At 45.3% G+C, this 27,453-nt stretch overlaps 2 protein-coding genes and 1 long non-coding RNA gene across 7 annotated transcripts in view; 1 reads left to right on the top strand and 2 right to left on the bottom strand.

Moving 5' to 3' along the window:
* The window catches only part of LOC131485678 (ubiquinol-cytochrome-c reductase complex assembly factor 1), a 104,357-nt gene extending 104,230 nt beyond the window's left edge, over window positions 1–127 (bottom strand). For all 4 annotated transcript variants that reach the window (XM_058685399.1, XM_058685398.1, XM_058685397.1 and 1 more), the window contains exon 1: window positions 62–127. In XM_058685399.1, the coding sequence (XP_058541382.1) occupies window positions 62–112 (51 nt within the window). In that variant the 5' untranslated portion in view covers window positions 113–127. The remainder of the gene's footprint in view (window positions 1–61) is intronic.
* On the top strand, window positions 61–15,195 carry LOC131485684 (uncharacterized). 2 transcript variants are annotated; one of them, XR_009248964.1, is made up of 3 exons: window positions 61–405; window positions 10,790–10,865; window positions 14,968–15,195. It is a non-coding gene; the product is annotated as an uncharacterized LOC131485684 (long non-coding RNA). The 2 variants fall into 2 exon arrangements; XR_009248963.1 differs by lacking the exon at window positions 14,968–15,195 and adding an exon at window positions 13,988–14,077.
* Window positions 14,090–18,645, bottom strand: GDF5 (growth differentiation factor 5). Its single transcript, XM_058685393.1, has 2 exons — window positions 17,567–18,645; window positions 14,090–14,979 (listed from the first exon to the last, which is right to left on the bottom strand). Exons 1-2 carry the CDS (start codon window positions 18,189–18,191, stop codon window positions 14,105–14,107), a joined length of 1,500 nt encoding a protein of 499 aa, XP_058541376.1. The 5' UTR covers window positions 18,192–18,645; the 3' UTR covers window positions 14,090–14,104.
* Window positions 18,646–27,453: the final 8,808 nt, after the last annotated feature.

Raw genomic sequence — 27,453 nt, forward strand, 5'->3', positions numbered from 1 at the left:
CGACCTGGCGCGCGCCTCCCGTTCTCCCGTCTTACCCCTGTGACACGTCACAGAGACTCACGTCTTCCCCGCTGCACCTGTCCTCCTTGACCAATAGCCTTGCGCTTTTCATAGCTCTCTCCTTAACCACTTACGTCTCCCTCACCCAGCCTCACTCCTCAGCGCCCCGTTGTCAGAATTCTTTCCCAGACTCTTCCCCCACGGGAATACCTCCCCTTTTCACTGGGGGGTGAAAAAAAACAGGACTTTGGGGGATCCCATTATTGAAGAGCTCCCAAAAAACGAGTCTGAGAAGTTGTTGTAGAGGAACACAGGAGAGTGTTCAGCTGAGTCCTGAAAGTCAAGAGGGCAGTCACGTGCTGACCCGAGGCCTGAAGAGGAAGGAACTTTTGGGGTTTCTGGCCGGTTGGTTGTTTAATGTGAACATCTTTGAGTTTTGATAGGAAATAATTGTGAAGGTGAAGGCACAGAAGAAGGAATCAAGGATACAAGGAGTTTCTTGAGGAGGTGGGAGAGAATCACCTTGGCTGGTGGACCTCTTCCACTGTATCCCAAGAGCAGTAGATGCTCCTGGGGTTGACTGGGAGCAGATGGGCAGGATGTTAAAAGACTTCCTCTCCATTCAGTCAACAAAGACCCAGTGAATGTTCACTATGTGCTGGTCACAAGACAGGTGTATAATGGCTTTGTGGAGCTCTAGACTGGTGAAGGGGGCACACAAAATCTAGTAAACCAAGGAAAAAATAAAATAATTAAAAATCGTGGGAAGTGCTTTGAAGGAAACAAAGAGCTAAACTTGAGAATAATATGGGAAACTACACTTTAGATAACATGGCCAGGTAAGGCCTGTCTGAGGAGGTGACATGTAAGTTGAGACCCAAAGGATGAGAAGGAGCTAGCCATGGGAAGTGACTTTGAACATGCTATTTTATCAGCAAATGTTGGGTGATGAGAGAGCGAAGAAAGATTCCAGGACAAGAGTCCCGAGATAGGAAAGAATAAGGGTTTATTTCAAGAAGCGAAAGAATTGGGTATTTACCAGAAAGAAAAACACTAATGCAAAAAGATATATGCACCCCTATGTTTATTGCAACATTATTTACAATAGTCAAGATATGGAAGCAACCTAAGTGTCTATCCACAAAGGAATAAAGAAGATGTAGGGTATATGCAATGAAATGTTACTCAGCCATAAAAAAGACTGAGATCTTACCATCTTCAACAACATGAATAAAGCTAGGGGGTATTATGTTAAGTGAAATAGTATGACAGAGAAAAACAAATACCATAGGATTTCACTTGTATGTGGAATCTAAAAACAAAACAAGTACGAAAGCAGAAACAGAGTCATAAATACAGAAAACTGGTAGCTGCCAGTGGGGGCGGGAGGATGGGTAAAATAGGTGAAGGGAATTAAGAGGTTAAAAAAATCCCAGTTATAGGCCCAGTTGAGTGTCTGACTTCGGCTCAGAACACGTACAAGCCCAGCATCGGGCTCACTGCTGTCAGGCTTGCTGCTATCAGCATAGAGCCCACTTCAAATCCTCTGTCCTCCTTTCTCTCTGCTCCTCCCTTGCTCATTCACTCTCTCTCTCTCTCTCTCTCTCTCTTTCAAAAATAAACATTTAAACAAATTCCAGGTATGAAATAAGTCACAGAGATGAAAAGTACAACATATTAATCAATAATATTGTGGGGTGCCTGGTGGCTCAGTCAGTTAAAGCACCCAACTCTTGAATTTGGCTCAGGTCATGATCTCACGGTTAGTGAGTTCAAGCCCCACGTCAGGCTCTGTACTGACAGCATGGAACCTGCTTGGGATTCTCTCTCTGCTTCGCACTCTCTCTCTCTCTCTCAAAATAAATAAACTTAAAAAAAACAATATTGTAACTTTGTATGGTGACAGATGGTGACTGCACTTACCATGGTAAGCATCGAGTAACGTGTAGAGTTGTGAAATCACTATGTTGTACATTTATGTACATTATGTTGTACATTATGTACATTAAGTACATTTATGTACATTATGTTGAAGTATATGTCAACTATACTTCAATTTTTAAAAACAGGGGTGTCTTGGTGGCTCAGTCCTGAGTGTCTGACTGTTGATTTTGGCTCAGGTCATGATCTCACAGTGAGTTTGAGCCCCACGTCAGGCTCTGCACTGACAGTCAGATCCTGCTTGAGATTCTCTATCCCTCTCCCTCTGCCCTTCTCCCCTGCTCATGCATGTGCTCTCTCTCTCTCTCTCTCTCTCTGTCTCTCTCACTCTCTCTCTAATAAAAAATATTAAAAATTTTTTTAAAAGAATCCAAAGAAGGGGCACCTGGGTGGTTCTGGCTCAGTCAGTTGAGCGTTCCACTCTTGATTTAAGCTCAGGTCATGATCCCAGGGTCATGGGATTGAGCCCCATGTTGGGCTCCAAACCAGGTATGGAACCTGCTTAAGATTCTCTCCCTCCATCTCTCTGCCCCTCCCCTGCTCTCCCTCTCTCTCTCTCTCTCAAAATAAATAAACATTTAAAAAAAGAATCCAAAGAAAATCAGTGTGGCATTAAAATTAATCTGAATTAATTTAAAGAGATAAGACAGGCAGAGACTAAATTGTGCAAGGACTTCTAGATGAAGTCTGTATTTTATTCTAAGTATAGTTGGAACCATTGGAGGATAATAAGCAGGGGAGGGCTAACTGGCTCACATTTAAGAAGCTGACATTGACTACTATATAGAGATGGATCAGAGAGGGGTAAATGTGAAAAGAGAAGATCTATTAGCAGACTAATAGTCTCCAAATACTAATAATTTTTATTTTGTAAATAAATTTAGTTTTGTTTTTATATAAAATGGAAGATTTCCCTCATCAATCTTCCATATGAAGGATTTTATAAGCCAAAATAAAGATGCTTCCTGCATTCAAATCAGTAGCTTATGTGTAGTATTACAATGGTGTAATGCTTCTACACATACATTAAGACAAGTGGCATCATATATTAAAAGGAGATAAGAGAGGGGCACCTGAGTGGCTCAGTGGGTTGAGTGTCTGACTCTTGATTTTGGCTCAGGTCATGATCTCACCATTTGTGAGATCTCTCTCTCTCTCTCTCGCTCAAAATAAATAAATAAATATTTTAAAAGGAAGAAGAACAAAAGAAAAAGGGGCCAGTGGAACATGGAGGATCTAGTGAAGTTGATAATTCTTCATTTTTTAAATTTTATTAATTAATTTTAAATTAAAAGGTGATGTATGATTACATTCTTTTCTATAAAAATTAGCCTGCTGGGGCGCCTGGGTGGCTCAGTCGGTTGAGCGTCCGACTTCGGCTCAGGTCATGATCTCGCTATCTGTGAGTTCGAGCCCCGCGTCGGGCTCTGTGCTGACAGCTCAGAGCCTGGAGCCTGCTTCGGATTCTGTGTCTCCCTCTCTCTCTGACCCTCCCCCATTCATGCTCTGTCTCTCTCTGTCTCAAAAATAAATAAACATTAAAAAAAATTTTTTTTTAATTAGCCTGCTAAAGTTCCTTATATGACCACCTTGCATCCCAATCCTTTCCACCCTCTCTAAAATTTAATTTCCTTCCAGATATTTTTTAAATTTTTTTAACATTTATTTATTTTTGAGAGACAGAGTGTGTGTGTGTTGGGGGGGGGGGGGGAGCACAGAGAAGGAGACACAGAATCTGAAACAGGCTCCAGTCTCCGAGCTGTCAGCACAGAGCCCGACACTGGGCTCAAACCCACAGACCACAAGATCATGACCTGAGCCGAAGTCAGACGCCTAGCCAACTGAGCCACCCAGGTGCTCCTCCAGATATTTTTTTAAAGTTTATTTTTATTTATTCTGAGCAAGCAGGGGAAGGGCAGAGAAAGAGCAGACAGAATCCCAAGCAGGTTCTGTGCTGCCAGAGCAGAGCCCAAGGCGGGCTCTAAATCACAAACCATTAGATCATGCTCTGAGCCAAAGTCAAGAGCTGGACACTCAACATACTGAGCTACCTAGGCACCTCACCTTCCAGATATTTTTTAATGCTTTCACATACATATATGTATTTCCTTGGAAAATATGTCACTCTGGCTGGTGTGGATTTTCTTTCTTTTTTTTTTTTTTAAACTTAACTGACAGCATTCTTATGTTTTATTTTGCTGTTTCCTTTTTTTCACTCAACAGTTGTTTTTTTATTCTATATATGTTGCTCTATATATATCCAGTTCATTTCCTTTTATTAGCTGTTCTATCATATGATACAGTTGACAGGTATTTGTTTCCTTTTTGTTGTTGTTGTTCTTATGAATGTTCTGTGAATATTCTTGTACATTTAAGAGCAAAAATTTTAATAGCACCAACCTACCTCTATGTGATTTTTCTTCAAAATCATCTGCCAGCCTGGGAATAGCAGAGGAGAGAGCTGATAGTTGGATTCAATAAAGGATTAAGGTTTTTCCAGGTCATGGAATGGATATCATCAGCACAAAGAAAATAATGATATTGTCAAGAAAAAGGTTCAGGTGATAGGCCAGGAAATCTGTATAGTGAAGGATTTATAGAGACAAAGAAGCTGTTAGGAAAGAAGAGGAGACAAATGAGTAAAAGAAAAATGTAATGAGAAAACTCAGAGAGAGGTTAAAGGATAAGAAGTTGCAGCAGTGAGATTATTTATTTATTTATTTTTAGAGAAACAGCACACGCGAGCAGGGTAGGGGACACAGAGAGAGGGAGAGAGAGTCTCAAGCTGGCTCCATGCTTAGCAGGCAGCCCATTGTGGAGCTCAGTCCCACAACTCTGGGGTCATGACCTGAACCAAAATCAAGAATCAGACACTCACTGACTGAGCCACCCAGGCACCTGGAAATTTTTTTAATTTAAAGTTTTAGGGTAAGAATTGTTCTGAGTGATGACCAAATGCAGGGGGTGACTGTGGAAGAAAGTGGCTAAAGTAAAGGAGAGGTTAAAATCCCTGGGGTGGAGGCCTGCAAAGAATCGAGGGCCTACGTTTTAGGCGTCATCCATACAGACATTGAGGTTACCTAGGATGATGCTTGGATTTGGAATGAAGAGGCATATTCTATGTCTGAAGCCAAAGTCTACGATAAACAGAGAGTGTCCATGAGTGTGGAAGTAGTGTGAACATATAGCACGAGCCATGAAGGAGCAGCAGGTAGAGGGGTAATAGATTGAAGGTAGTATTGGAAAGCAAGTGGTTGAAAACTCAACTGTCAGTCTTAACACCCACAGGGTATAGAATAATGACAAGCACCCTCCCAGAGAAGGAAAGCTACAGGGGAAATAATATTCAAAGAGGAAGGCCAAGTTTCAGTTAGGACAGAAAGTAGAAGGAACTTTCTGGGAACAGGCTGAGGGTATGGACAGGTTTATCTAACTTGGAACCCATGGAGATTGCAGGGTTCCATAAGGCCCTTCACAGCACTCCACCCCCTGCTCCTTGGTCTCAACTCCCCAGGGCTGCTTAGCTGCTTTCCACTGCCAGCGCTTGCCAGCAACTTGCATCCTAAACCCTCGGGCTGAAGCCTCGGCAATCTCCATTGTTCTGCCAAAGCTCCCTCTCCCTCTCTGTTTCATCTTCCTCTGTACTGCTTCCACCCCTCAGGATCCCCATGATTGCCCTTAGAGGCTCCACATTGAAGTTCAGACATTTGAGGCACCTCGGTGGCTCAATTGGTTAAGCATCTGACTGTTGATTTCGGCTCAGGTCATAATCTCACAGTTCTGCCGTGACAGCACTGGGCCTGTTTGGGATTCTGTCTCTCCCTCTCTCTCTGTCTCTGCTCCTCCCCCACTGGTGTGTATGTGCTCTCTCACTCACTCTCTCTCTCAAAATAAACATTTAAAAAATAATAAAAGAAAAAAGAAAAGAAAAGAGAAATAAAAACATTCATGCCACTCTCACAATTGTATTCCACAAAAAAAATTTACGCATTGGTTTTACGGACAGTGCAAAGAACTATGGGGCACCCGGGTGACTCAGTCAGTTAAGCAACCAACTCCTGATTTCAGCTCGGGTCATGATCGCATGGTTCATGAGTTCAAGACCTCAAGCCCCGCGTTGTGCTCCATGCTGACAGTGTGGAACCTGCTTGGGATTCTCTCTCTCCCTCTCTCTCTGCCCCTCCCCTACTGACATATGGGCACTGTCACACACACACACACACACTCTCTCTCTCTTTCTCTCTCAAAATAAATAGTTTAATTTTAAAAAAAAGAAAATACAAGGAACTAGAACTTGGCCCTTGCCCTCAAGGATATTATAGTTGGGGGAGGGGTGTAATACATATTTGCAATTTAATTTTTTTTTAACGTTTTATTTATTTTTGAGACAGAGAGAGACAGAGCATGAACAGGGGAGGGTGAGAGAGAGAGAGGGAGACACAGAATCCGAAACAGGCTCCAGGCTCTGAGCTGTCAGCACAGAGCCCGACGCGGGGCTCGAACTCACGGACTGCGAGATCACGACCTGAGCTGAAGTCAGACGCTTAACCGACTGAGCCACCCAGGCACCCCTACATATTTGCAATTAAAAAAAAAACAACGCAAAAGAATGAAGTTGGACTCCTATCCCACACCATATGGAAAGTTAACTCAAAATGGATCATAGACCTAAATGTAAAAGCTAAACTATAAAACTGTTAGAAAATACAACATTAAAGTAAATTTTCGTGATCTTGTGCTCAATAAAACCTTCTCAAATACAGTATCAAAAACATGGATAACAAAAGAAAAATAAATTGGACTGCATAAAAATTTTAAATTTTGTGTTACAAAATACCATCAAGAGGGGCGCCTGGGTGGCTCAGTCGGTTAAGCGTCCGACTTCGGCTCAGGTCATGATCTCACGGTCTGTGAGTTTGAGCCCCGCGTCGGGCTCTGTGCTGACAGCTCAGAGCCTGGAGCCTGTTTCGGATTCTGTGTCTCCCTCTCTCTCTCTCACCCTCCCCTGTTCATGCTCTGTCTCTGTCTCAAAAATAAATAAATGTTAAAAAAAATCACAAAAAAAAAAATATATATATATATACATATATATATATATACGTATATATACGTATACGTATATTTATATATATATAAAATACCATCAAGAAAGTAAAGGGGCACCTGGGTGGCTCAATCAGTTAAGCCTCTGACTCTTGATTTCAGCTTCAGTCATGATCTCATGAGTCGTGAATTAGAGCCCTGCTTAGGCTTCACGCTATCAGCATGGAGCCTGCTTGGGATTCTCTCTCTCTGCCCCTCCCCAACAGCCACGCTCACACACACACTCTGTCTCTGAAAATAAAAAATAAACTTTAAAAAAAAACGAAGAGGGGCACCTGGGTGGCTCTGTTGGTTAAGCGTTTGGCTCAGGTCATGATCTCCCAGTTTGTGAGTTTGAGCCCCACATTGAGCTTCTCTCAAGCTTGCTTGGGATACCCTCTCTCTCCCTCTCTCTCTCTGTCTCTCTCTGTCTCTCTCTGTCTCTCTCTTTCTCTGTCTCTGCCTCTCCCGCATTTGTGCTCTCTATCAAAATAACTTTTTTTAAAGTTTATTTATTTGAGAGAGAGAGAGAGAAAGAGAGGGAGAAAAGCAGAAAGAGAGGGAGAGAGAGACTCCCAAGCAGACTCCAAACCATCAGTACAGAGTCTGATGCGGGGCTTGAACTCATGAACCACCATGAGATCATGACCTGAGACAAAACCAAGAGTCAGACGCTTAACCAACTGAGGTGCCCCAATAAATAAACTTTAAAAAAAGAAAAAAGAAAGTAAAAAGATACAGAATGGGAGAAAATATTTACAAATCAAATATCAGATAAGGGATTTGTACCTAGAATATATAAAGAACTCTACAACTCGATAAAAAATAAATAAACACTCAATTAAAAATGGGCAAAGGATTTGAATGGACATTTCTCCAAAGAAGGTATACAAATGGTCAATAAGCTAATGAAAAGATGATCCTCAGCAGTCATTAGGGAAATATAAACAATATACATATACATACACACACACACACACACACACACACACACACACACACACATGCAATGAGATATCACTTCTCATATCGACTAGATGCCTTATAACCAAGCAGACATATAATAAAAATTGCTAGCAAGGATGTGGAAAAACTTGATCCCTCATACATTACTGATGGAAACGTAAAATGGTACAGCTGTTCTGGAAAAGTCTGGTTGGCTGTTCTTTGGAATGAAAACACAGAATTACCATATAAGCCACTAATTCAATTCCTAGGTCAAAATTAAAACATATGTCCACACAAAAACTTGTACATGAATGTTCATCACTGCATTATTCATAATAGCCAAAAACTGGAAACAACCTAAATATTCATTACCTGATGAATAGATAAATAAAATGTGGCATATTCAGAAAATGGATTGTTATTCAGCAATAAAAAGGAATGAAATACTGATAAGTGCTACAATATGGATGACCCTGGAAAACATGCTAAATGAAAAAGTCAATCACAAGAAGCTACATATTATATGATTATAGTTCCATTTTTATGAAGTGTCCAGCCACCCACTCCCATGGACAATTCCTGGACTTTATCACTGGAATCATTTTAATTCTGAAATTTTTAATTTATGCCATTCTGTGTTCTCACCATCCTATTCTTTCAGTTTTCAGTTATTACTGCTAATAAACTGTCATTTTACCCCAATGAGACCTCCAGGCTTTATCTTCTTTCTTTATAGTCTGTCAACCTTCTCCTCTCTATACTTCTATCTAGCTCAGACCCTATGGTCTATCACTTTAATTGTTCTCTTACCAATATCGACTCCCTTGCTCAAACATCCTTCTATCCTGTTCATCTAGAAAGACTCCAACCCTGTAATTGTTCATTTATTCCATGCCTGCATCCAAATTATTGACTACTATTGAAGAAAATCACGCAAAGGGCTTATTAGTACCACCAAATATGGTATCCAAACTCTGTTATGTTCAACTAGGCTTGCTATCTCCAGAACTGCTATTTATAACTATATTAGTTTCCTGGGGCTACCATGGCAACAATAACAACAACAACAACAACAACAACAACAACAACACAAACCAGGTGGTTTAAAACAATGGAAACGTATTGTTTCACAGTTCTGGAGGCTAGAAGTCCAAAATCAAGGTGTTGGCAGGACCATGCTCTATCTGAAGGCTCTAGGGGAGGATCTCTCCTTGGTTTTTCCTAGCTTCTGGCAATTGCCTGCAATCCTTGATGTTTCTTAGTTTACAGTTGCATAACTCCAATCTCTTCATCTGTCATCACATGATCTTCTCCCTATCTGTCAGTCTCTGTGTCTCTTCTCTTCTAAGAACTCCAGTCATATTGGGCCCAGCCTAACGACCTCACCTTAACTTGATTACATCTGCAAAGACCCTTTTGCCAAATAAGGTCATAGTCACAAGTATGAGGGTTAGGGCTTTAACATACCTTTTTGAACGATACAATTAAACCCATAATAGGAACCTTTTCTACATTCTACATTTTTCAAACCTTGACTCTGACCTCTCTGAACAGATGGCCTGATCTCCTATTTCACAGAGAAAATAGAAATTAGAAGCCATCAGGGGCACCTGGGTGGCTCAGTCAGTTGAGCGTCCGACTTTGGCTCAGGTCATGATCTCGTAGTCTGTGAGTTTGAGCCCCACATCGGACTCTGTGCTGACAGCCCAGAGCCTAGAGCCTGCTTCGGATTCTGTCTCTCTGCCCCTTCCCCGCTTGTGCTCTGTCTCTGTCTCTGTCTCTGTCTCTCTCTCTCTCTCAAAAATAAATAAACATTTAAAAATTAAAAAAAAAAAGAAATTAGAAGCCATCAGAATGAAACTTGACTTCCCACCACACAACCAACAAACCTGCTTTTATCCTGTGTGTGTATCCTTTCTTCCTTTTATCATTTCATGAAAGAATTCTGCTTTTCCTATTTAAAGTTAATGTCTTAAGAGTTCTTAAAACCTGACATGTCCAAAACTGACCTCATCATCTTCCTCTCAAAATCTGTTCCTCCTTCTGTGTTCTTTTTTGTTGTTGTTATATGGCACACCTTCTACCCAGTTGCCCAAGCAAAACAACCATAGGATTCATCCTTGACTTTGCTTCTCCCTTACTCTCTCCATCCCGACACTTCCCAAGTCCTGCCTCACAGAGCAGAACCAAAACTTCCTTGGGTTTGTATATTACATGTTTATTAATGAAGCCCACACTTATATTTTCATTGAAGCATCCACATTATATTCAGTTGATTCAACTCCGTTCAGAGCTACCTGTAACACTATCTCTTTCCCATCTGAAGTTGTGAAATCACATTTTTTTTTTTTACATCCTGTACTTGTATGCTGGGTTTCATGCATTCTGATGGGTAATTTTATATGTTTACATTATATATATTAATAAGTACACAAATATTAAATAATTTTAATTCTCATTTTATTTCATCTCCTTTGATTCAGCCTATTATGCTATCATCCTAGCATCCTTCAAGATCTTTATATTCTCTTTCATTCTTGCATGGAACTTGAGGACATGGTCATGGAAAGATAAGAGAATCCAGATAAAGTGCTAAGCACAGTACCTGGCACATAATAAGCCCTTGATAAACATTTACAGTTGTGGTTGTTATTATTATCCCAATGCTCAGCACAGCATCTGGGTCATAGTAGACCCTCAATAAATATTTACTCATTAAGGAATGAATGAATGGATCAAAGGTTGATGGAATGAATAAATAACCCCTCTCCCAAATCCCAAGCCCATTAAATTTGATATTATTATCCCTCTTTTACAGACAGAGAGATCAAGAGAGGGTCAGCCGGCAAGTGTTAGAACTGGAACTGAAACCCAGATCCACTCGACTCCCAAGCGTATGTGACTAAGCCTTTCTTACTCTGTTTCCTTATGTGTGTATACAGATGCAAAGAACTAGTTGTGGAGTCAAAATGAAGTCTGAGAGCCTTCCCAAAGTTGTGTGTTCCAAGCCCTAGAAAAGCAGATTCTCCTGCTTATGGGCCTGGGACATAGAGAGGTGGAAAGGACTAAGAGGTGGCATCAGAGCACTAGGAGCCTCACCTCTTTCCACCCCTATGGGCCTCTCATCTTTCCTGCCCTAACCTATATGCTTAGCTATTTCTCCCCAGAAACTAACATACCGTGTGCCTCCAAGGAGAAGCTTTTAGGAACAGGAAGGTAAGCTCTAGGCAGGTAATTTGACTACTTGCCAGGACTGGAGTCAGTGGAATTGGGGGGTCAGAGAAGTAGCAAGAATGGTACAAAGAATACTGAGACATGCAGGAGGCCTGCAGTCGCCTCTCTGGGTTTCAGCTTCCTCGTCTATAAAAATGGAGAGTAATAGTCCTTGCCCTGCTTGCTTCACAGGACTGTTGAAGGCACAATAATGATAACAGTTAATATTTATCGAGTGCTACCTCTGTGCTGGCCATTGTGTTGAGTGTCCTTCATATCCTCCCCAGTTAGCCTTATGAAATAGGCATATTGTCTACCCCTTCCCCCTCTCCCACCCTCCCCCCCCCCAACAAATGAGGAAACCAAGGTTCATGGAATTAAGTTACTTGCCCAAGGCCTCTAACTCTAAGTGACAGATCTGAAATTTGAAACTGGGCTGCCTTTTGAGCCCTTCAGAGCCGTGAGCATGTTTGTGAACCTCAGCTGAGAGCCTGTTTGTGAACCCTGAAGAATGATACAAACCTTGTGCCCTTCTGCACAGAAGTGTCCTATACAAGTATGCAACTTGTTCTGACTGGCACTGGAGGTGGATGCCTGGTGAAAATAATTGTCCAAGGAGGCAGCTGATGGGATGGCTAGCATGGAAGGGCTTATACCCCACACTGATCTGATTGGATCCCCATAGTCTGGGGAGGAAAGGGGGGGGATACACAGTCTGAGTGGCTCTTTTGTGAAAGCAAGTTCTAGAGCAGGTTGAGGTGGGAAAGGAAGCTCCTAGGTACCAAGCCAGACCACAACAGTCGATTCAGTGCCCGGGCCTTCAGCAGGAAGAACACAGAGGCTGAGATGACAGGAAGCTCTCTGACAGGGCTCAGGCAGGGTGCCACTCCAGTCTGTCAGACTTTCCAAGAAAGTAGGGACACACAGCCCAGAAAATCAGTGCGTGTAGGAGCCAGCCCCACCTGTGACCCCTCTGTCCTCTGCTTCTCTGCCCTTGGGTTTCCAGCCACCCTGCTTCTACACTGCTCTCCCTGTGTCCACAACCTATGGGTTGGCCTCCCCGGCACTGCCTCCAGGCTCACTCTCCTCTTTCACACCAGAACTCTGTCTGCTGTGGCAGCTCCTTTGTTTACTGCCAGAGCTCGAAGGCCTGCCACCAGCCAAACACAACGAAGCCTGGCCAGGGAGGGCTAAGTTCCAGGTTCAGACTGGCCCCTCAGGGACAGGTAATGGCCTCCAAGCCAGGGAGGCAGCTCAAAGGTAGGCTGCCCCCTGCACCGGGCTCTTGTTTCAGGTCCTGACAACACAGGTTTTGGGCCTAGAGGGAAGGGACACAAGATCTGCCCATAGCTGGGCAGGAATCCTTACTGTTGAAACAGCTTTGGCTAGGAGCCCTGGGAATCAAAGACCCAGCTGGAGAAAGATGGGGAAAATGTTGGGGCCCCCTGGGTGGGAAGGGGAGGCCTAGACTCCCTTCTCTTAGTCTTCCCTCTCTTTGGCCAGGCAGAGCCTGGTCCTAAGCCCTTAGAAAGAGGACTTAGGTGCCCAAATTCCCCTACCAGAGGGCTGTGTTCCCCTCCCAAGCATTCATGCCTCATGCCCCCAACTAAGAATTCTAGTGGATACAGAGAAGTGGGCATTTACTCTGGGCCAAGCCCCAAGCAGGAAACGTCAGGATGTGTCTGGCGTTGGTCTGCCTAAGGTTAGTGGGGAGGTTGCTTATCAAATGTATAATTATGTACTTGTATAATATAAAATGTAAAGGGGAAGGACTCCAGCTCTGTTTCTGGAGCTGGGGTGATGGGTAGTAAGTGATGGATGAGCGGGGAGGAGTGATAAAGGTGCTAAGCTGGAGGGTAGTGGAGCTACAGAAGATCATTCAAGAAACAGTGGTCAGTGGCAAAAAGAAGATGCCTCAACAGGGGAGGAGATCTCTGGCAGCCCAGGTTCCCCCACGGAAAGGTAGAGGGCCCTCTAAATGGTGGCCAGTGGATTCTGTGAGTATATGGGGAGGGGGGCAGGTAGTGAATGAGGTGGGGATGATGTTAGAGGAAATGAAACCCCCAATTTCCCTCCCATGTAGGGTTCCATTTAGGAGACAATAAGCTTGATTGAGGAATGTCAAAAAGAAAACCTAAGTCTGTTGCCAGACCCCAGAGAAGCAGACGGAGATCCAGACCAAAAGGCCTTTGGAAGGAACGGGAGTGGGGTTAGAGGTAGCATTGGCCCTACTCAGCTTGTACTGTCTGTCCTGATTTGCTTCAGGCAACCCACCTCCCCTCCGTGGGTCAGTCATGCTTTGAGGAGGTCACTGGGTCCCCTGGAGTAAACAAGAAATTTGCCACCGTTTTAGTAACAGTTTTGCTTTTTATCTCATCAATGTACATTTTAATCTAACAGTCTAACAGCCTCACACTCCTCACCCCTGCCCGAGCCCTCTCCCCGTCTTGCCCACCCCTGCCCAATCAGCATCTCATCTGCCCCAGGGGCAGAAAGTCGCCAGGCACAATGGTGATTCAAGGCGGGGATGGCAGGTGTGGCTTTCCCCGAGAGGAGCCCTCCCTGGAGAGTCCAGAAGCCAACAAGGCCCAAGTAAGGAGAAGTTGTGGGCTGGGTCTCAGGGGAAAACAAGATCTCCTGGGTCTCAGTCCCATTCAGTCTGTCTCCCTGGGTCTGTCCCGGCAGTCAGAGCAGCAGAAGGGCAGAAATCCTCAGACAAGGGGACTTGTGGCTAGAAAGGAATCTCTAACCCAGTCCCACTCAGAGAGTAAGAGCAAGGCTGTTGGAATCCCCTTTCGTGCAGGCTGTATAGACGTCCCGGCTGTATTTTCCCGACTTCTCTGATTCTGGGAGTGCAGGGAGGGGCTCTTGTGACCAGCATCCTGGATGTGCCAGCCAGGAAGACAGAAGGCTAGTGCTGCTACCTGCAGCCACAAGACTCCACAACCATGTCCTCATACTGCTTATAGACCACGTTGTTGGCAGAGTCAATGAAGAGGATGCTGATGGGACTCAGTCGTGTGGGCACACAGCAGGTCGGTGGCGTGGACTCAGGGTCCATGGAGTTCATCAGGGTCTGGATGACTGCATGGTTCGTGGGCTCCAGATGGGAGCGCAAGGGGAACTCACATAGCCCTTCACAGTGGAAGGCCTCATACTCAAGGGGCGCGATGATCCAGTCATCCCAGCCCATGTCCTTGAAGTTGACATGCAGTGCCTTCCGACTGCAGCGGGCCTTGGGGCTCTTGCTGGGCCGTTTGCCCTGGCCCGTGGCCAGTGGGGCCCGCCTTTTTCGCCGCTGGCTGAACAGGTACTCATACACAGTCTTATCATCCTGGCCGGAGCGGGCCTTAATCTCATTAAAGAACAGGTCCCGTTTCTTGGTGCGGCCAAACACCAGGAACAGGGCCTTCTCGTGGACCTGCCTGGCAGCCCGGTCGAAGCCCAGGCCACGGAGGTCCATGGCCCGGCCCCGTTCCCAGGCCTCCAGCTCCAGGCACAGCTGGGCTGAGTTCTTAAAGTTTCGGAAGAGCTTCCAGATGTCGAACACCTCCCAGCCAGATCCGTCCAGGCCTGGCACGGAGCGCACATCCAGCAAGGCTGCCGGCTGCCGGCCGCTGGGGCAGCTGGACAGCTTCAGCTGGGCAGCCCGCCTGATGCCGGGGGCCACTGGCTTGGCCGCGTCTGAGGGCTTCTTCCGCAAGATCCGCAGCTCGGCCCCTAGCAGCCCATCCTTCTCCAGGGCACTAATGTCAAACACGTACCTCTGCTTTCTGACCACAGGACTTCGGTCATCTAGAGAGAACACCCAGAAGTCATTCCCTGCAACCTCACCAAGGGAGCCAGTCACCTCGAGGCCTCAGGGAAGGGCCACAGCTCTCTCCCCTCTGGAGATAGCTTTCTTTGACCTCTCCCCGACTCTGACAGAGGCCAAGACCCAAACCACGAGAGGCTTTTTCAAAATAAGGGAGCTTCTGAAACAGCCTACCAAAATAAACAAGGGTTGTTCATCTGTAACTGTGGCTGTGGTGATTTGAAAGATTCTGGGTGTTTGTGTCAAAGACAGTGTGTATCAGAGATGCCTCTAGCTGTCCCTCTCCCATCTATTATTTTATATGATATCTCATTGGAGAGATAGGTGGGGTGGGTATTATAATTAGCCCTATTTTCCAGAGGAGGAACCTGAGGCTCAGAGAAATTAGGTGACTTGCCCAAGATCACCCAGCTAGGAAAAAGCAGAGCTGGAACTCTAGAACTTTTTTTTCTTAATGCTTATTTTTATTTTTGAGAGACAGAGAGACAGAGCATGAGCAGGGGAGGGCAGAGAAAGAGGGAAACACAGAATCTAAAGCAGGCTCCAGGCTCCAGTCTCTGAGCTGTCAGCACAGAGCCTGATGCAGGGCTTGAACTCATGAACTGTGAGATCATGACCTGAGCTGAAGTCGGACGCTTAACCGACTGAGCCACCCGGGTGCCCCTAGTCTAGAACTTTTTATACTGAATCCTGAACTGCTTCCACTATACCTTAAAGAAGATCTTGGTGTTCTCATTTTACAGATGAGGCACAGAGAGGGAAAAGTGACTTGTGTAAATTTGCAGGTAGGTAATGATAAAGTTACAATCCAATTTCCCTTGCTTCCTAGTCCAATGATTTTGGTGTGTACATGTCTTACCATGCTGGGTATATGAGCATGTGTGTAAGTGACAGTTTGTGCATGTGTGTGTGTGTGTGTGTGTGTGTGTGTGTGTATGATTGGGTTTATATGTGAGTATGAAAGGTAAAGTATACATGAGTGACATGTGCATGTGTGATTGTGCTTGCGTATATATGTGTATCTGTAAGAAGGTTCCGTGTGTACATGTAAGAAGGTGTGTGTTCACATGCATACATGTGTGTGTGATTCAGCATATATGTATAAACATACGGCTGTGTACGAGAAACTCTGCCGTGTGTCTGAATCAGCATACTCTCTTTCCTAAATACCAATTTGCCATTGGGAAGCATTCATACATTGCTCTAGAAGGTGACTAATTAGGCCTTTAAACTCCCCATCTCCCCCTCTGCAAGTTCCCTTAGAGCTGGGGGGCACAAGGACTTATTTTATGAGCCCCCAAGGGGTCACAGCTTTCCCCGGCTGGGCAGGCGGCCAGGCCACCTCCCCCACCCCAGCCAGACCTGCTGCCTCCTGCTTCCTCCCACCCTGTCATTCCCCCACCGGCCGGCAGGCTGGCTCTAATGAGGAGCCTCTCCCAATATCTGACCCCTCCCCCACCCTGCCAGCAAAGTCTTAAGACTCACAGAACCAGAGCATATGAACGGCAAGCAACCATGGCAATAAGTAATCCATCTCTCTTTTCACACTTAGGGAGAAACTGAGGCCCTGAGAGGGGAAGGGACTTGCTGAGATCACACAGCAAGTAGAGAGAGAAACACCAAAACAGTAATGCTAACCAAGCATAAGGAGAAGTGAAGGAACAGATACCCTCCTGGGCTGATGATAAAAATGATGTGTTTAGGACAGGACACAAAGTGTTCATATTTGAATGGCTCTCAGAAATCACCCAGTCTTGGGGTGCCTGAGTGGCTCAGACAGTTAAGCATCCAACTCTCGGTTTCAGCTCAGAGGGTCATGATCTCACGGTTTGTGAGTTCGAGCCCCACATCAGGCTCTGCACTAGCCGTGCAGAGCCTGCTTGGGATTCTCTCTCTCACCTTTTCTCTCTGCCCCTCACCCCCTGTAAATAAACTTTAAAAAAAAAAAAAAAAAAGAAAGGAAGAAATCACCCAGTCCAATACCCATATAGTTGTGCAGATGGGGAAACTGAGACACCAAAGAGAAAAGGGACTCCCTCAAGGTCACATTGTGAGTTAAGACCCTAAGTCTGTTGCACCCCCCACATCATACATTTAAATGTCGTTCCATGACTCCCAGATGCCTCATTTGCTGTCTTCACCTATCCTGCCTCCTCTGCCCCCTAGCTTGAAGGCAGATTTGCTGAACCACGGGTTTCTAGAGATTAATCTCTCTCTCTGCCATCTGAGAAAACCTACAAACCTCTGGAGCCTGGAAAGTCTGGCTAGCCCACATAGGAACAGAGCATGGCCTGGTAAGAGTCTTAGAGTGTGGTCCCCGACTCTGCCACCAACTGGCAGTTCTTGTCCCCTCTCTGGGCTTCAGTAACCCCCTCTGCACCTTGCAGGGATTGGCTCTGACTTGCCAGCAGCCTCAGACCCGGTACGTGGGGGGTCAGTTCCAGATACTACCCCAGGCCGATACATGTGCTATCTCCCACCGGTGCAGTGTCAGGGCTCTGAAAGGCCCCTCCACGCATGCAGATGCCCCTCCCTCTCAGCCGTGCCCCTGCCCCCCCACCCCCTCACCTTGCCCTTTGTCAATAAAGCTGGTGATGGTGTTGGCCAGGCCAGCCTCCAACTTCACGCTGCTGTTGCCTCCCTTTCTGTCAGCATCGGACAGCGTCCTGTACAGCGAGAGCATGTACTCGTGGGGTGTGATGGGGGGCGGGCGGAACGGCTCCTTGGGCTCTTGAGGGGGCCCAGTCTCCCTGGCCTTCTTCAGCAGGAAGGGGCTGGGGACAGATCCTGCCTTTGGGGGTGACTTACCCCCAGGAAGCTGTCCTTTTGGGGTCACAGTCCGCGTTGCAGCCTGCCTTGTCTGGGAAGGGTGTCCTGGCTTGGGTTCAGGGCCACCCGATCTGGGGGGCAGCTTTTTGGGTTCATCCTTCTTGGGCTGTGTCAGGCCTGCTGTCTGCCCGGTGCCCCCCTTTGCCCTGGCATTGGTGGCCCCCCCACCATAGCTGTGACCCCCTGGCCTAAAGATGCTCCGGGCCAGAGGGGGCCTCTCCTTGGCTTCTGCTTTGGCCAATCCTGGCCTGGCCCCCTGGGGTCTCTGGCCCAAGTCAGGGGCACCCAACACAGTGCAGATGAATTCCAGGTCCAGCCAAGCCAGGTGCCAAAGCAAGAAAGTGAGGAGTTTGGGGAGTCTCATCCTCTGGCCAGCCGCTGAATGACACCAAAGAGAACGGCGGCAGGAGCGAAGGTGCCTCTGGTTTGGCAGGAAAAACCATGAAAGGAGTGGACCCTCAAAAGCAGCGGCAGCAGCAGTAGCAGCAGAAGGAAAGGCTTTCTCCTCAGTCTGAGACTCTTTAAGTCTGCCGGGTGTGTGTTTGTATCCAATCCCATAGTGGAAATGCTCTCGTATCCAGACGTGCACCGTCTCCAGTCAGCAGCTGAAAATAACTCGTTCTTGAAAGGAGAAAGCCGACCGCCCCCTTTCTCCTGCACAACTGACTGAGGGCTTGAAGGAGGCTTGTATAAGGCTGAGGGATTTTTCCAAGAAGGAAGAATGGCGTAATGCTGCCTGTGTGCTCCAGGTTTTTTTTTTTTTTTTTAAGTTTTGAATCCTTTCCAGTGAAAATACTTCACACACACACACACACACACACACACACACACATACGCCTGCAGGTGCTCAGAAAAATCTTTTACAAACCTGAACTCAGGAATTGGAAACGGAATTCCAACCCAAACCAATTTAATTACTCTCTGATGTCATGCTGTCTAAACTCATTTAAGTGCGATATATTTATGTGAAAAAAATCACTGCTGCCCTTTCGAGGCCATGGCTCATGGGGGCTCTTGGCACAGAGCCCCGCAGCAGGGCTCTAGGCTTAGGGGGCCTCTCAGTCTGTGGAGCAGACTCAGGGGTCTTCACCTCCACCTCACGGGGCAGCCCACCCCACCTTCCTGAGGAGAGATACTGAGGAATGAGCTCAAGATCTTAAGCCCCAGAAGCATGGGGAGTGTGGGTTTTCAGTTAAGTCCTTGGGGTGTTTTAAAGCAGCTTCAACCCCTGCGTCTAGTCTGGGGCCTTATTTGTTGGGGGGGGGGCAGCACAGATGGCAGCATTTACCCACAGTTGCTTTTATTTTAATAAACTTGTGGTGACCCAGAGACAGAAAAATATCTGTACCTACTACACCCCTCCCCCCAAGTGCCATTGACAGAGCTCAGATGATTTCTTCAGGCTTCAGGGGGGACTGCTACCCCTGAGCCCACTCCTTCGATGGAAGCAGGTCCAGAGTGTACCTCACTACTACTACCCCAGCAAAGACAGACTCTGAGTTCTGTTGGAAAGAACTTGGGCAGTCGAGAGGTGGCAGCCTCAGCCTGGGGCAGCAGCGACCCCTGCAGGAGACTGGAAAAATTATTTCCCGCATGATGTTTTTTTTGGTAGCTCTGGGAGAAGTCTGAATTCCAGCCGGACTCATGGGGGAGAGCTGTTCCCTTCACCTGAAATATCAACTCCCACAACTGAAGGAGGTCCTCCTCAATCCGAAAGCTTCAGCTGAAAATTCACCTCCTCGGGGAAGCCTTCCCTGATCCCCAGACAGAGCCAACTACCCCTTCCTGTATGTTTCTCTATAACACTAACAAAGTGTTATAGTTGTTACAGTGTAAGAAGCAGTGTAGAAGTAGTAATCAGGAAAGCTTCTTTTCTTTTTAAATCACTTTGAGAGAGACAGAGAGAGAGAGAGAGAGAGAGAGAGAGAGAGAGAGAATCCCAAGCAGGCTCCGTGCTGCCGGTGTGGAACCTGACTCCTGGCTCAATCTCACAAACCGTGAGATCACTACCTGAGCTGAAATCAAGAGTCAGATGCTTAACAGACTGACCCAACCAGAGGCCCCAGGAAATCCTCCTTCTTAATCTGAGATTTTTTGAGCCTGCCTAATGGAGATCTGTTTGCACCATAAGGTCACCCAGATTGGTTTCCCAGCACCACCTGACACAGAGTAGAAGCACATGGAGTGTTTGATGAAGGAAAGATGAAACTGGGCTGGGGTGTGCAGGTGCCCGACCAGCCTTTTCATGGTGATGCTCCCAGGTCCTCTATGATCTTCAGAGCACAGCAGCATGACTTGGCCATTTCAAGCTTCATGAGGTGGTCCTGGGTCAGAACACCCAGCAGAGCTCTACCTCCCCATCTCAGAAGGCCAAGGCACCATCACCCTTTTGGGGGAGCTTTCAGGAAGAGCTGGATTCATTACTATCCCTCTAATTACCCAGATTCACAACACTTCACTCCCCCTTTGACTTGTCCCCATTTAAGCAGTTATCCTTAACACTCCTCCCTCCTCTCCATCCCCCAATTACCTCACTATCTCTGTTCTCCTCGCCGCCTGTCCTACTATAATTACCTGATAACTGGCTTCTAGGTCTCCAGGATATCTCTGTTCTAATTCTTCCCCTCTAAAACTTACCTGTTGAAAAGTGCCAGCTCATGTGCCCTCTCCTCCATGAAGCCTTCCCTCATCCACCAGAAAATACATGCTCCTGAATTGTCATCACACATTTTCTGTGCTCCTTTCTGCTTTGGTGGCTCAGAGGTTACCTATTTCTGCCTCTGTCCCCTGTCTCGAACACAACTCATTTCTTCTACTCTATTTATGTACTTTTTGCACATTTCTTAAAGTTTATTTATTTATTTTGAGAGAGATAGAGAGAGCATGAGTGGGGTGAAGGGCAGAGAGAGAGGGAGAATCCCAAGCAGGCTCCCATGGCCAGCACAGAGCCCAACACGGGGCTTGAACTCATAAAACTGTGAGATCATGACTTGAGCCAAAATCAAGAGTCAGACACTTAACTGACTGAGCTACCCAGGTGCCCATTTACTGTTTTCCTACTTTTAAAATCACAACTTAATTCCTTACAACTGTAATAACGTATTTAAATTTCTGTCTACCCCATTAGATTATGATTAGATTGTGCCATATTTATCTTTCACTTATTCCCAGTGCTGGGCGTAGTGTTCAGTACATAGCAGATTCTCAGTGTGTGTTATATAGATAAATAAATCTCCACTGGCCCTTATATACAAAAGCCATAATTTTCTACTTCCAGGTGTGATTACTTGTGGACATATCACACCTTCCCTGCTGGACTCTGAGTTCCTTAGAGGGAGGGATTCTATCTTGCTACTTATTAGGCACTTTGTAAACTTGATTGAGTGAATAAATGAACGGATGAATGAATCAAACCACTAAGATGTCCCTGTACACAGTTTGATAAAGAGTAAGGGCCCTGGAGGCAAACACACCTGGTTTAGACTTCTGGTTCTGCAAAATGGCTTAGTGTGCTGTGCGATTTTTAGAAGCTTCCAAACCTCTCTGAAACTCTAAATGAGGATCATTACAGTACTTACCTCATAGGGTTTTTGTGGGGATACGATTAAATTAATCATAAAAAGTGATTAGCTTAGCACCTGACAAATAATAATAGCTAGTATTAATTGAGCAGGTACTCAAGTAAACTAGACTCTAGGCTTTTTTTTTTTTTTTTTTAAAGTAGACTTCATGCCCAGTGCGGAGCCCAACACGGGGCTTGAACTCATGACCCTGAGATCAAGACCTGACCTGAGATCAAGAGTTGGTTGCTTAAACAACTGAGCCACCCAGGCACCCCTAGACTCTAGCCTTGGTATTTTTGCCTTGTTTATCTTCACAATAATCCTGTGATGAAGGTGCTCCTGGTAGCCACATTTTGCAGATGAAGAAATTGAAGTTCAGGAGGGTTAAATTACTTTTTAAGCCTAATTCCTGCTTTGATACATTTTGTACCCAAGAATCCTAACCTGGCCTCTAGAAACACAAGAAATAAAAAGTGTTGGGGGCAATTCTGGTATTCTTGGCTTTCAGTCAAGGTCTCATCCAATGCACTGGGACTTTGGGGACATGGGGGAGTCCCAGAGCAGGGCTGGGACTTTGGGGACATGAAGGAGTCTCAGAGCAGGGGCTATTGTTTGAGGATCAGGGAACTCCAGAAATGGGGTGGGAGCAGGAAAAGGGGACTCTGAGCTTGCTGAGAAGGCTCTCTCCAGGGAGAAACCCAGGGGACCGACCTGGCTCTCACTATAAAGGTGACTAATCACTTCAGTCCCCTCTGGTAATTACAACCAGATGCTGCTGCTGGCAATGCTTCAGTCCCAACATGTTTAATTATTGGGACGCAGAGTCCCTTGGTCCCTCATGTCCCCCTACTTCCCCCACTCCTGTCAGCAATATTAATGTCAAACTCTAGGTAGAGGATGGGAGCCTTGGGAAGCCACTGGCATGGAAATAATCTGTACAGTCCCTTCTACCATGTAAAGCCTTTAACTTTTATATGTTTCCCCATCCATTATCTCATTGGCACTCCACAAAACATCATCTTAAAGTTGGCAGGCCAGAGTATTATCCCCATTTCACAGATGAGTAAGCAGTGAACTGAGTAATAATAATAATAATAATCCTTAGCTTTTTTTTCCAGGCACTTAGCAATTTTCAAAGTGGTTTCACATTCATTATACTATCTGAACCTCCCAGCATCTCTCAGAGCCAGTCTAGCACAGCACAATGGCTAACAGCATAGCCTCCAGGACCAGACAACTCAGTTTGTTGTCTTGCCTTTGCCTCTAACCAATTGTGTGACCTTGGGGGAACCTGGGTGGCTCAGTCAGTTAAGCATCTGACTTCAGCTCAGGTCATGATCTCACAGTTCATGAGTTCGAGCCCTGCATCAGGCTCTGTGCTGACAGCTTGGAGCCTGGAGCCTGCTTCGGATTCTACGTCTCCCTCTCTCTCTGCCTCTTTCCTGTTCGTGCTTTGTCTCTCCCTCTCTCAAAAATAAATAAACATTTTTTTAAAAATTTAAAATTGTGTCACCTTGGGTATTCATTCATTTATGTACCTAATTATTCAGCAACTATATATTGGGTGCCTATCGTGTGGTGGGTCCCACACCTGAGCACTGAATATCTAGCAGTGGACAAGACAACCAAGTCTGTGCTTGCATTCTGGTGGAAGAGACAAATAAGCAAACAAACACATAATTTCAGAGAATTCTAAGTGCTGTGAAGAAAGATTAAGCAGGATTAAAGGAATGTTTATTTTAGATAGGAATATCTCTTTGAGGGGGATGAAGTTTGAGTAGAGATCTGGATGTAGTGAGAGAATGAGCCATGCAAAGGTCTGGGGGATGATCATTCCAGGTGGAAGGAACAGTGAATGCCAAGGTCCTGAGGCAGGAATGTGCTCCACAAATCTAGGAACCAAGAGAAGTTGGTGCTGCTGAAGCAGAGTGAACAAGGGGGAGAATGATAGGACATGAGGTCAGATCATGCCTGAATCACTTTGAGTATGCCCTTGCAAACCAGAGAAAAGGAAGTTAGATTTTATTTTTAGTGAGGTGAGAAACCCAGTGGAGAGTTTTATGAAGGAAAGATTGACATGTAACATGATTAAGAGCCAGGCTACCTACCTTCAATTTCTGGCTCCTCAATTCACCATCTGTGGAATCTTAGGCTAGTTTAATCTCTCCATCCCTCAGTTTCCTCCCATATAAAATGAGAATAATGTTAATATACCTACCTTATAAGAGTTGTTATCAATTGTTGTAACTTCTCAGAACAGTGTCTCATGCTGGGGCGCCTGGGTGGCTCAGCTGGCTGGGCATCTGACTTTGGCTCTGGTCATGATCTTGCAGCTTGCGGGTTTGAGCCCCGTGACGGGCTGTGTGCTGACAGCTCAGAGCCTGGAGCATGCTTCGGATTCTGTGTCTCCCTCTCTCTCTGTTCCTCCCCCATTCATGCTTTGTCTCTGTCTTTCTCAGATATAAAGCTTAAAAAGTTAAAAAAAAAAAAAAAAGAATAGTGTTTCATGCATAGTAAGTAGTACATAAATGTTACCTATCATCTATAGTTGTTTTTTTTAATTTTTTTAACGTTTATTTATTTTTGAGACAGAGAGAGACAGAGCATGAATGGGGAGGGTCAGAGAGAGGGAGACACAGAATCTGAAACAGGCTCCAGGCTCTGAGCTGTCAGCACAGACCCCGACTCGGGGCTCAAACTCACAGACCGCGAGATCATGACCTGAGCCGAAGTCGGCTGCTTAACCGACTGAGCCACCCAGGCACTCCTATCATCTATACTTTTTTAAAAAATCACTTCTCGGGGCACCTGGCTAGCTGAGTCAGCAGAGCATGTGAGTCTTGATCTTGGGGTTGTGAGTTCAAGCCCCACAATGAGGAGAGCAATTACTTAAAAATAATCACTTCTCTGAATCTGTTTCTTTATGTCTAAAATTACGATAAAAATACCTTCTTTTAAGAACTAAATTATATTTACATACATATAAAGCACCTTTCTTTCAGTGACCAGCATACAGAAGTTCCAAAAATTATAGTTTGAAAAAAAGGATTCAGTTATTAATATGCTATCTTTGTTCACAAATGAGGACATTGAGTTTCAGAAAAGTTAAGTGACCAACAGTAGGTCACATAGTTAGAAATGATAGAGGCAGGACTCAACCCATATACATGACTCTGAATCCATAGCGCGTCCCACGAGGAAGGATTGATCTTTCCTGGTATCATCACTCTGCATATTAAGGATAGTTGGGAAGAGGGCCCAAAGCCCCTGACCCTCCCCCTGTGTTTCTTCTGATTTGTGGGGCCTACGCTGTTCCCATCTAGGGTGCCCAGAGAGCCCTCCCACCCCGAAGAACACAGCCACCTAATCCTTCCTCTAAATATCATTCTGTTTTGTTTTTTTTTTCAACGTTTAGTTATTTTTGAGAGACAGAAGGAGACAGCACTAGCAGGGGAGGGGCAGAGAGAGAGGGGCAGAGAGAGAGGGACACACAGAATCTGAAGCAGGTCCCAGGCTCTGAGCTGTCAGCACAGAGCCCGACGCAGGGCCGAACTTACCAACTGTGAGATCATGACCTGAGCCAAAGTTGGATGCTCAACTGGGTGAGCCACCCAGGTGCCCTCGGTTTGTATTGTTCAGACTTCCCAAGAGCTGCCACTCCTAGGGGCTCTTCTGCAGTGAGCTCTCAATGGCTCCCCCACCTGATCTTCTCGGGAACTGCACCTTTCCATAGGGAGGGCCTAGGTCAATCCGTACCATTCCCTGAGATACTATAATCTGGAAACTGTGTGCAGGTGTATGTGTGTTTGTGTCCGTTCCAGGTGTGGGGCATGAGTAAAGTAACCATACATTTTTCACTTTTATTCTTTAAATTTTTTTTTAATATTTTTATTTTAAAAGTAACTTTGGGGCGCCTGAGTGACTCAGTCAGTTGAGTGCCAGACTTCTACTCAGGTCATGATCTCACAGTTCCAGCCGCTCTGTCAGGCTCTATGCTGACAGCTCAGAGACTGAACCCTGCTTTGGATTCTGTGTCTCTCTCTGCCCCTCGCCTGCTTGTGCACGTGCTCTCTCTCCCTCAAAAATAAATAAAACTTAAAAAAATAAAAGTAATTTAAAAACCCTTTTAAAATTATACATATTAGCGAAATAATAGAAATTTATGATAAAAAAAGTTCAAAGAGTACAAAAGAATACACAGAAAGGCCTAGTTCTTCCAGTCTTTCCCAGAAGCAAATGCTCTTATCAGTCTCCTGGATGACTTTCTATGCAATATTTTTAAAAACTTTTTATTGAAGTATGATATCCATACTGAATATATTTTTTTTAATTTTTTTTAACGTTTATTTATTTTTGAGACAGAGAGAGACAGAGCATGAACGGGGGAGGGTCAGAGAGAGGGAGACACAGAATCTGAAACAGGCTCCAGGCTCTGAGCTGTCAGCACAGAGTCCCACGCGGGGCTCGAACTCACGGACGGCGAGATCATGACCTGAGCCGAAGTCGGCCACTTAACCGACTGAGCCACCCAGGTGCCCCATACTGAATATATTTTAATTACAAAATAAAGTCATGCTCGTTGTAAAAAAAAAAAAAATCAAACAACAGCAAAGCTTTTTAATTAAAAGAGCAAGTCCCCTCCACAGTGCTCCCTAGTGTCTCTCCCTAGAGGTCATCACTGTTAATATTTGGGACCTGAAAACCTTATTGTCATTCTTTTTTTTTTTTTCTTCTTATTGTCATTCTCGAACTCAGAAAGTTCAGATTCTTGCTAGACTTCTACTCCTCCCTCCCTTCATCTAATTTTATCTCTCATTTTGCATATAAAATCCTAATGGGTGAGTATTATTACCCTTATTTTGCACTTAGGGATTTGAGGCTCAGAGATGGGAGGTTGATTGCTTAAAGACATAAAGCAGGACCAGTTCAAACCCAGGCGAGTGTGACTGCCTCCAAGCCTAATGCTCTTTTGACTATGTTCTTCCATCTGATTCCTGTTTGGAATATCTTATTTTATTATTTTATTTTATTTTATTTTATTTTATTTTATTTTATATATAGAGAGAGCCAGGGAGAAGTCCAGAGGAAGAGAGAGAATCCCAAGCAAGCTCCATGCTCAGCACAGAACCCGATGTGGGGCTCAATCCCATAACCCTAGGATCCTGACCTGAGCCGAAATCAAGAGTCAGATGCTCAACTGACTGAGCCACTCAGGCGCCCCTCCTGCCTGGAATCTTAGAGCTTAGTTGTTGTGTCACATGAGGCAGCAGATAAAGTCTCGGGTTAAAATATAACTAAGGGCTCATTTTTTGAGGAAGGAGAGGACCTGGTCCTGTGGGAGCTGTCAACAAACATCCTTTGCTGCCCAAGTCCTGAGTGGTGGTACAAAGATGCCACCCACTTCAAGAAATGTCAGGCTTGGATGAGTCAGTTACTTAGAGCTTGACTTTGTCAAGCTGAGGCAGGGTGGGGCCAGGGGGGGAAATATCCAGCAGATGAAAGGGACTGTATTATTATCTAATAATCCAGTCCAAGAAAATTCATACAATCCAACCAAGTGGTAGAATCAGCAAGAGGAGTGCCCAGAGAAAATCCCCACATTCCCCAAACATGCTATGCCCTTGCACACCATTCTGCTGTGCACATTGTTTGGAATGCCCTCCCTGCCTTTCTCTGCTCAGCAGATTTACCCTTCACAATCAGGTTGTAGTATCACCACCTCTATGAAGCCAGCAACTCCCTCTTTATAAGAGTTAGTGTGTTTGTGTGTGCAGTATGCATGTATTTGCCTGCCTCCCATGTGAGTCTGTGAACTGAAGCAGGGTCCATGTGTTTATTGTTCTTTGGGTCTCTTCCAGGGTCTAGCTCAGGATTTGGCACATAGTAGGTACTCAATCAATATTTGCTTAATGAGGAATGAATAGACTCAGATGGACAGGAGCAAGTTGCTCACAATCTACTTCAAGATACTATATTCTTTTTGTGCCTCTAGCTCTGCTTCAGACTGTTAGCTTGTAGTGAGAAAGAGGGGAATGGTCAGGATTTTTCCTCAGTTTTTTCCCC

This window comes from Neofelis nebulosa, chromosome 9 (assembly GCF_028018385.1).
Source record: "Neofelis nebulosa isolate mNeoNeb1 chromosome 9, mNeoNeb1.pri, whole genome shotgun sequence".
Taxonomy (NCBI): domain Eukaryota; kingdom Metazoa; phylum Chordata; class Mammalia; order Carnivora; family Felidae; genus Neofelis; species Neofelis nebulosa.

Coding starts and splice junctions, on each gene's coding strand:
- GDF5 (XM_058685393.1), bottom strand. CDS start 18,191: ATGAGACTCCCCAAACTCCTCACTTTCTTGCTTTGGCACCTGGCTTGG. Junction 14,980..17,566: donor CTTTATTGACAAAGGGCAAG/GTGAGGGGGTGG, acceptor TGTTCTCTCTAG/ATGACCGAAGTCCTGTGGTC.